General features: G+C 47.7%; 3 protein-coding genes across 3 annotated transcripts; 2 read left to right on the top strand and 1 right to left on the bottom strand.

Annotated features, from left to right (window-relative positions):
• Nucleotides 1-68: 68 nt before the first annotated feature.
• N7529_000420 (PPN1 endopolyphosphatase family protein) lies at nt 69-2041 on the bottom strand (the record flags this gene model as incomplete). The annotated part of the gene is made up of 3 exons (XM_057235951.1): nt 69-1691; nt 1743-1835; nt 1886-2041. The coding sequence occupies 3 exons, from the start codon at nt 2039-2041 to the stop codon at nt 69-71; spliced, it is 1872 nt and encodes a 623-aa protein (XP_057102754.1).
• A 1717-nt stretch (nt 2042-3758) lies between these two features.
• Nucleotides 3759-6726, top strand: N7529_000419 (putative MFS monosaccharide transporter; the record flags this gene model as incomplete). Its single annotated transcript, XM_057235950.1, has 4 exons — nt 3759-3902; nt 4031-4162; nt 4219-4687; nt 4760-6726. The coding sequence occupies 4 exons, from the start codon at nt 3759-3761 to the stop codon at nt 6724-6726; spliced, it is 2712 nt and encodes a 903-aa protein (XP_057102753.1).
• A 1130-nt stretch (nt 6727-7856) lies between these two features.
• N7529_000418 (uncharacterized protein) lies at nt 7857-8553 on the top strand (the record flags this gene model as incomplete). The annotated part of the gene is made up of 3 exons (XM_057235949.1): nt 7857-8060; nt 8089-8310; nt 8386-8553. The coding sequence occupies 3 exons, from the start codon at nt 7857-7859 to the stop codon at nt 8551-8553; spliced, it is 594 nt and encodes a 197-aa protein (XP_057102752.1).
• Nucleotides 8554-9864: the final 1311 nt, after the last annotated feature.

Here is a 9864-nt window from a genome sequence, read left to right as displayed (position 1 = left end):
GAAAAGATATAGCTACGTAGTTTCTGTCATTGGTGCATGGATCAAGCAGCTACAATTCTCACATCCCCTCAAGCGTCTTCCAATTTTTTCGCAACTCTAGCCCGATAAGCGATCTTGCCCAAAAGAGAAGCCAATCCGGCATGATCGCAATGAGATTGCGACTCCTCTTCCGGCAAAGCAACAGTCTCTCCATCACGCTTAGAAAAGTTGAGTCCAGGCTTCGGCTTAACACAATTATACTGCGCATCCGCAGCGCGAAGGGTGCAAATTTCTGCTGTCATGCAATCACCAGTGCATCCGGTAACATTATAGCCACGCACACGTCTCGCCCAGAAATCTTGGAAAACAGATTGGTCGTGTTCCATAGTAACAGTGACATTGTGCCAGAAAGCCGGCGTGAGCTCGGCCTTGGGGTCTGTAACCGGAGGAGAAAGCTTCGATCCGTAATCCGCTTTGGCGGAGTAGTACGGGATCCATTTTGGCTTTGTCTGATACGTCGGATCACTGATATTGGCGATATACTGTGTGTAATCGAGGACACCGAAAGTATCAGGATCGATCTCGTAAACACGGAAAGACGGCGGGCCTTCTGTGGGCGTCATTGCTGGAGCGATATATCCCATCGCAGTAGCAGTTTCCCAGTTGCGATTATTGTAGTTCGAGTATGCGATTTGAAACTCATCCATGTGTGTATGGCCGTAGAACATTCCTGCGATGGTGGCTTCATATCGCTGTACGATTTGGTCGAAGTATTGTGAGTAGTCGTGGAAGTGATCTGCGACTCCGGATGGGATGTGTGAGATTAGCCATGCGCGTTGGCCTGCATCTTCTGCTGCTTGGAGTTCTTTGATGAGCCATTGTAATTGGCCATTTGGGTCTGTTTCCATTGGTTCTTGGTACATGTAGAAGTTGAACTTGTAGTAGAAGATACTGTTGTAGGAGATGATGCGTAAGTTGCTGTTTGGGTGGATAGCAGAATACGAGCCGTACTCGTCGGCAGATTGTACGGATGAGATTCCGGTTAGTGCGACCCAGTCTTCGGCGAGAGCATTGTATGCCCATTGGTTGTTTCCGTCTTGGATAGTGTTTGGTGGGAATAGATTGAGAGGTGCGCTGTCATGATTGCCTATGGCGGCGTAAACCATACCAAGCGACTTTTCCATTTGACCATATGTAGAATTGAAACTTTCCAGAGCCTCGGCCTGATCCACTAACCAGACATCGTGAGATACCACGTCACCTGTGTATATGGAGAACTCTGGGTTAATCTCTGCAATAGCAGCGTGCATGCTCTCTTGGAGCGCCTGAGGCGGGTCACATTTAGGGTTTCCAAATGGTCCACAAGGGGTCTTTGTGATCCCCGGGGCGTCCTTGTCTTCAAAAACTCTGCAACAGATAGGCTTGGAACATTCATAGCTCGAGCCGGTTTTGTACGAAAGATCCACATGTGTATCGCTGAAATGGACAACCTTGATCGGTGATTTGCCGCTAGACGGCAGAATGATATCTTTTGGTTTGGGCGACGGAAACGAAAGAGTATGGGGCCGGACTGCAGGATACTGGCAAAGGCCAATCAGGTTGGCGCACATCGTCTTGGTGGAGTGAGACCCAATCTTCAAAGCTTGAAAAGCATCATGAAGTGCAGGTCCCTCCTTCTTGATGATCCCTTCACAGACATCGGAATCTTCAGCCTATGTGAAATAGAAAAATCAGCTAGGAACTTCAAGGGTTCGTGGGCTCACCAGTACCTTGCTGATATCGCACAACCCAGTCAAGACATCGATCATAAAGTTCTCCCCAAATCCTGAGACAAATTTCAGACCACCGAGAAGAGCCTGGGCAATGCAGTAAGGTTAGTCATTCAAGTACATATGAAACAATGTACTTGTGATGGGGGTTCCACCTGGCAACTTCCGCAATCTACGGCATTTTTAAAGTCCTCCCAGATAGAGGAAATGGCGCTCTCAAGGGTGGCTTGAGCTTGAACATCCGGCAAAGATACCAGGAGCCCACAAGCGACGAACAGAATGTCCAGTCTCATCTTGACAAACGTCGATGAGATGACGATACCGAAAGGTAGGATTAAACCGGAGTCAAACGGTCTAGGAACTCCGTACCTTCCTAAGGAACTTATTGTAAGACCCGAGAAGACTACATCTTATACCATAGGTCAAAACCTACTCTATAGATAGCGTTTAGGCTAGAGGAGGTCTTGCAGCTCGCTTAGAACGAACGTAGGATCTCGCGTAGCGAGGATTTTCTTCAGCTCGGCTTTTGCGACGTATTGCCATGTGATAAGTGCAAGATATAGTACTAATTCTGTTGACTGAGAACGCATCTCGGGCTGAGATGCCCACTTTTTCTGCATATTATTTGCATAAATTGACTGTCAGAAAGCTCGGGGTGGACATCGGACTTAGGTAGCAACCGATCGGTCTACCGAGAGGGATTCTCGCAAATGTATACTGGAAACAGAGTGGCCAAGCAACTAGCAAGCTGTCATCTGCAACGTTGTACCCCAACAGCCGTTGATCTCGGGGGTTGATTATATGCCGTGGGGTCTTCTTGGCATAGCTCGCATAGACTCGGAGGATTTCAAAATCTGAGACCAGTGTGACAATGTTCAAATAAGATTGTCTAGCTATAATCAAACAGTGAAAAGCTTATGCAGACCATCCAGCTCATCAAATGGTAGATCAGATCATTGTTAGTGGATGCGTTCATCGATCTGACATGCCAAGCTCTGTGCCTGCAGGGGAAGGGTTTAGGGTGGATATTTGTGTTTCCAGATTCCAACATGACTAATCATCCAATTGGAGATCATAAAAGATGAGTTGAAGTTCAATGCGATCGCTAAAGGGCTAATATAAGTTCGAGATTCAAACTGGTGTCTAGAGGTTGCGGTGTAGACACAGACCGTAATTCCTGGTCCCGTGCATGATCCCAGCAGATCAATGTCGATCCCAAGCATGCTAGTTCATCTCTTGTTGAGCCTATAATATATGGTTTTCAATAAATCCCTCAAAGCTGGTTCGAGGTAAGACACGCTTCATGCTCATCGAGACTGGATGCCACGCGTACGCAAACTCTAGCAACTCGGCCAAATGGAAAAACGGGAGATGTGGATGGACGATGAATTGCCTATATAGGCAGTCAGAACTATGGACGTAATCCGATCTCAGGGGGGAGTTCGAATTGGTTGAACGGCCAGTCATATTATTTTGTGGGTAAGTGGCGTCTGCCTCATCTTATGTACCAGGATGTGATTATGTAGGGGATGAATTGAGATGATTCATATCTGTACAGTGCGAGTTTATTGCACAGACTATTAGCATGTAGTACTTGTAATAATAGGAGAGCAATAGTGACATAGGTGACTTAGAACGCTGTAAAATAATGAAAACAGCGGGGAATGTTAGTTGAAAAGGAGAAAAACCGGGGTAAAAACGGATTGTCTAGTAATTTTTTCCTCCCCGCTCTCTCTTCCAACTTCAACTTCTGGACTTCTTATTCCCACTTACTTTTTTGTCTGCTGCTTTTTCCCACCTCTCTCTCCTTCACCTCTTCTCCCTCCGTTTATTTTCCCTCGGTCGCCCATACGAATTTACAAAATTTGAATAGCGATCGAGACGATATGGGGCCTCCGCACACGCGCCATCCTAGCCCGCCTCAAACTGCGATACACTAGGAATTGGAAAAAACCGTGCAATTAGGGATTTTCACAACAGGGCTGTCCGAAGGGCAGTCCACTTGTCATGATGGAAGGTCGACAACCAGCGACACTAGGTGTCTCAATCACCTTCTTCACAATCGCGAGCATCTTCGTCGCGCTCCGGTTCATTTCGCGAATATTCGTGGTCAGAAAAATTGGGTTACACGACTGGCTGATGTTGGTCGCATGGGTATGTAGGATTCCTCGGCTTGATCCCTGCATGTACCCGGAGTTGGAGAGACAATGGACACGATCAGAACATCCTGGCAACATGATTGGGAAGCTCTGGCTGAAGCTCGGAGGCTAATCAGGTTACAGATCATCGATTTTGGCTTCTCGTTCTCACTCTTCTTTTCTGTGCAGAAAGGTTTGGGATTACATTCCAGCGAGATCAAACCTGAAGACGAGCTCGCTTTTAACAAGGCCAATTATGCATTTACGGTTCTCTACGTCAGTCTCAAACTGCCCTTGGTGACTTCGGAATTGGTGCACTGACAGTCTTTCAGAACCCGGCGTTAATGGCCGTCAAGACCTCGATCCTTATCTTCTACCTAACCCTGACACGAAATCAAAAAGTCTTTCGCTACGCAAACTATATCACTCTGTTTGTCGTAAATGCTGCAGGCCTTGCATTGACATTAGTAAATGTTTTCCAATGCAGTCCTATCGGCGCAGCGTTTCTCTCCGACATTCCCGCTTATGCGCATTGTACCGATATTGTTACTCTCTACTTGTCCTCCTCGCCGGTGAATATCATTACCGACCTCGCAATCCTCTTTCTTCCGATGCCGCTCTTGACGAAAATGCGCCTACCTTTCAAGCAAAAAATAATATTGGTCGTGACATTTTCCTTCGGTTTCTTTGTAGCTGTGGTGGATGTGATTCGAATTGCATTCCTCCAACAAGCTGCCATATCTCGTTCACTGGAGGTCAAGTCGATTCATATTCAAAACATTGGCGGGGTGGATTTTAGCTGTACGACCCTAATCTCCCATCTAAAAATACTACGTGTGGATTTGGAATTGAGCTGACCGTGGACTTTTACAGGGTACGCATCGCTATCTTTCATGTGGTCTGTGGTCGAAGTAAACGTCTCCATTATCTGCGGTTGTGTTCCAAGTCTCAAGCCGCTCGTCACTCGTCTCGTTCCGAAGTTGATTAGAGACACCAATGATACAACAACCGCTGGATATGGAGCTGGGGAAAGTCCGATTGTGGTACCCCCTCCCGCCGCAGTAGCTGGTCCTGCGTCTGCGTCTGCGTCTGCGTCACCGGGCAGCGAAGGAGACAAAGCTTTGCAAAATCATGTTGGAACTTTCTCTGCTGCGCGACAAAGCTCCGGGGAGTCAGAGCCCATGGACTTACTGGACTTTCTTGGTCGCCCAGCACCCCTCGATAATGAAACAGCCACACGTACTAGCACGAGCTACCCGCCGGATATCACCTTCTTTGACTTCGTCAACATGAAAAACCCAGAAAGTATGCTTAAGCTGAACACTAGGGAGTCAATTGCGCCAATCGCCCTGACCACGCTCCTTTTCTTCCTGTGGGGTTTCGCATATGGTTTGCTTGATATCTTGAACTCTCGATTCCAGACCATCGTTCACCTTGGCCCGTGGCATTCATTGGGTCTTCATGGTGCCTACTTTGGTGGATATGTGTTGGGACCTCTATGTGTTGGTGGCCCCGTTTTGAAAATTTGGGGCTTCAAAGCCACATTCATGACGGGCCTTTGCATCTATGCCTGCGGTACGCTTATTTTCTGGCCTTCTGCTGTTCTCACCTCGACGCCTGCCTTCATTCTATCCAACTTCATTGTCGGGTTTGGTCTTGCTGTTTTGGAAACCGCGGCAAACCCGTTCATCGCCCTTTGTGGACCACTGGAAAATTCGGAGATCAGATTAAACATCTCGCAGGGTGTGCAAGCTGTCGGCAGCGTCTTGTCACCGCTTCTGGCCAAGAGAGTTCTCTTCAAAGATGTCCAGGACGTCGCATCTTTAGTCGATGTGCAATGGGCATACCTCGGCATCGCCCTCTTCGACGTCCTTTTAGCAGTGGCCTTCTACTACCTCCCGGTCCCCGAAGCCTCAGACGAAGACCTCGAAGAATTAGCAAATCGTCGCCGAGAAGACAACATGACAAAAGTCATCGGCATTCCCGTCGTCTGGTTGACCCTAGGCCTGGGAATTTGGTCCCAATTCTTCTACTGTGCCGGCCAAGAAGTCCTCGCAACAACTCTGAACCGCTTCGTCCTCGCCGCTCGCCCAGACTCCTCCCTCAAACCCTTCGACTTCCTAACAATCGGCCATAGTGTCTTCGCCGTGGGCCGGTTCCTCGCCGCTTTCGCTCAATGGTTTTTGAAACCCCGCTGGATTTTGATGGTCAATTACATCGGCATGATTGTCTGCGGGGTCCTCTGTATGAAAACCAGCGGCTCCGCGGCAATTGTCATGGCAATGCTGCTCTACCTTTTTGAAAGCGGTACATTCAGTATCATCTTCGCCATCTCCCTCCGCGGCACCGCACAACATACGAAGACCGCAGCCATCCTCTTGACAATGGCCATCAGTGGCGGTACTTACTTCCCGTTCGCCGAGTACGCCGCATACTTATCCCGTGGCGAAGCATACTCCTTCTGCGTTCTCGTCGCGCTCTTCTCCGCCGGCGCTATCTTCCCCATTTACCTAAACTTCGTCCCCGCCGTCAAGAAACAAGTCGACCCCGTTCCGAATGAGTATCTTCGTCGTCATCGGAGGAGAACTCGTACACACGTCGACACTATGCAGCGTGAAAAGGACAATCCCTCTCTCGGCGGTGTCTTCTCCCGCCCGCGCAGTCTGGTCTCGAATCCCGACCATCTACCCGATCTGCCCCTCCCAGAGGATATCCATCGCTCTTCCCTTGCCCATAATCTTCCCGGTGGAAAATCAAGCTCCAGCTCCAGTCGGGACTCGACTGAGTCTAGGAATTTGAGCTCGAAAAACCGATTCTCAGATCGAAGCAATAATTCATGACCATTGGGTGGGATTCTCGATCTAGTCATGGGTATCTGCAGTTAGCTGTAGCTACGCTTGGATTTTTCTCTTTTACTCATACCGACATTCGATGACAGCCATACCGCGCTCTTGACTGCGATCATTTAAGATACCCATTTGGATCCATTTAGGACTTGTGATGTTTTTTTATGCGTATATTTTCTTTCTCTGTGTACTTTTGGTGGCTACAGTCCTTTGTTTCTGCATTTCAGCGATGGTGTTACATCAAAAGCTTGGTGATTCGTCTTGCTTATCCCTCCAAAATACTTCGATTCATTAATAATATACAATATTCTCACTCTACATTGATTGGGCTTGTTTATGAAATCAAATCTTTATGCCTGATCATTGGTCTCACTACTGAACTCCGATAATGTATCTGTCTGCTTTCCCTTTCCACTGACATCGAACGACGATCGCCAATCACAACTGCAGTAGAGGCAACTCAATGGATGATGAGTCTTGCCTTACCCACCACTACCCATCTTGCCAACTCATCTGGTTCTGGCATCTTCTTTAAGCCTCATGCGAAAGACCCCGCCTTTTCACTTCAAACCTTCAGCGGCATTTCCTTGATCTTTTTTGAAAGCAGGCTTGGCTTGGCCAATTTGTCCTCTCATCATTTACACCGGCTTTCCTTACTATGGATGACGGAAACGATCCTTCAAGCTGGCAGGATTCTTGCAAAAGAAGCAATCTGTATCATTTCCAGGACTCAGGCCACGCGATGGAAGATCCGACTAGAAATCCTCCACAAAAGCTGCAGCAGGTAAGCGTAAAAAACAAATCTGTTCCGATGGATTTATGCATACATTGACTGGTGGCTGTGAACATAGTTTCAGGCAGGTCGGGAGTCTATGTTTTTATTCCCAAGAAATCCAATGAGCCTCCACTACCTGGCAACTAACGAGCGCAGGCCTTTAACAATGCCATTCGAAGAGGTGAAACAGAACGTGTCCTATGGTATATGCGATAAAGCGTGGGCTTGATTGTGATTACACGCGTTACTATGTCGTCCGCAGGGTTCTTATTCCCCTCTTACGGCCGCTGTATCCTTTGAATGGCTGGAGATGATAGAAATCATACTCGATGCGGGAGCAGATATCAACATGCAGTTGAAAGAGGGCCCATCTGGCACGGCCCTTAAGGTGGCTACTCAATACAAATCAACTTTCGCCCCAGATATGATGCGCCTTCTGATCAGTCGAGGAGCTGATGTGAATTTGGGGCCGACAAAGGGGACTTATGGCAGTGCTCTTGCTGCGGCTCATTCTGTCCAAAACATCCAAGCACTTGTTCGAGCGGGTAGTAATGTCAAATATGCAGTTGAAACATGGAGAGTATGGCAGTCCCCTAGCTGCTACTGCTGCTGATTATCCCGATAATGTCGAAGCTGTTGTTCAAGCAGATGCTGATGTTAACATGAAATTAACGCATGGCCGTTGTGGAAGTGCCCTACATCACCTCTCAGATGCGAGCCCCAAACCTGTCAGTTGGCGCTGGGGTGGAGCAAACTTACAACTTGTCCCACAGTCAGCGTCCCATTTGGCGTTAGGTGGCCAGGTAGGGCTCACATTCCATCACTACTCAATTCAATTCTTCCAATAATTATCTTAAATGCTTTTCAAACATTGCCAGGCAACCGACTGTTCACCCCCACCTACAGGTACTCCCGGTCCAGACAGTGGTCTTGTCTCATTAATTGCTCTGCGTGATCAGAGTGGGCTTGTCCTTGATAGTTCCAGGGATGATATGACCATGGTTCGAGAACTCATAATCATCAAAGGCTACAGTGCACGCCCCTAAAGGGCCAAGGGTATACTGATATGAAATTTTGGATATTATCATAGACCCCCCAAAATCGGGCTAATGAGAACAAAACTCGGGAAAGAGGCCTCGGTTGGACATAACTTATGAACGAGATTAAGTGCCTCTGTTGCTCTGATTAAGGTGACGTGATGATCGGAAAAAGTTCTTCTTTACCTTCATCGCCTTGCAATACTCTAGTTGAAGGGTACGATTTCATGGCTGCATCAATTCATAGCATCGAAAGTCTGTCCAAAAGGTATGGAGACAAAGCGTATGGATCCTTCTGTCCGCTATCTCAAACCCATTTCTGGCGTCTAGCCGGCTCGCCATCTCAAGGCTGTCAACATGGGCATAATGAAGAGTCTTGCGGGAACCGCCCGGAGGCTCGTGGAGAAACCCTCAATATATCAAAACTCAACCATACGAGCATCTAAGTGAAGATTCCGGTAAACTCTGTATGAATGGAACCTGGGTTTCGGTGGACAGCCTCGGTCGAAAACATCTTTAAACTGTGTTCAATCAGCCCAGCCTTACACAGTCTCGTTTCGTAGCATGACCAAGTAGTGCAAGTAATTAGTTGATCACACACGGAGAAATATCTCGAAAGAGAAAGTGACCAGAATTGCGCCTGATCTAAGAATATTTTAGCTTGCCAGCTAGCTCCAAATAATGTGCATAATCTGCATGCAGTCGATCCCGCCAACCCTACAGCTGGTTCTTTAGCATGTTTCCAATCTGCACTGCACATCTTGATAGGTCACTTCAAAAATATCAACCCGGTGGAAATGTTCAAACCCCGAGTTCCACCCCCAAATCTCCAATTTGTTCAAGACCTTTTACCCACATCAGCCGACATAATCACACAATTCCACTGTTTCATAAACGAAAATCGCAGCGAACGAAACCCGGCCGTGACAGGAATCCATGGTTCGAGCACGTCAATCAACACCGTTGAGTCTGCGACTAGCCAATCTACTTTAGCGCATACCCACCTAGGGCCGGCGCTTCATTTTCCGGACCAAAGTTGAGCTGATCCCACGAACTGATACTGCAGCCGGCCTAAATGACCCAAGATTTCGACAGTGGTGGCGACCTTGGTCCACTTGAACAGAAACGGGTTTGTCAGGGAGTTGGCAGATTTCCTGTTTCTTAGCTCTCCCAAAAAAGAACACGATTTTCAATGTACGCTGAAAAAACAAAAAATACTCTGATGGTTTGTAACTCCATCTTCTAGTGATATTCGATCTGGACAATGTGTGTTGTTTGAAAGTTCTGCAGGATCTCGGAGAGGCGTGCCTCGATACGAAC

Source organism: Penicillium soppii (assembly GCF_028829465.1).
Source record: "Penicillium soppii strain IBT 18220 chromosome Unknown utg000001l, whole genome shotgun sequence".
Taxonomy (NCBI): Eukaryota; Fungi; Ascomycota; class Eurotiomycetes; order Eurotiales; family Aspergillaceae; genus Penicillium; species Penicillium soppii.
This window is presented reverse-complemented; position numbering and strand designations above follow the sequence as displayed.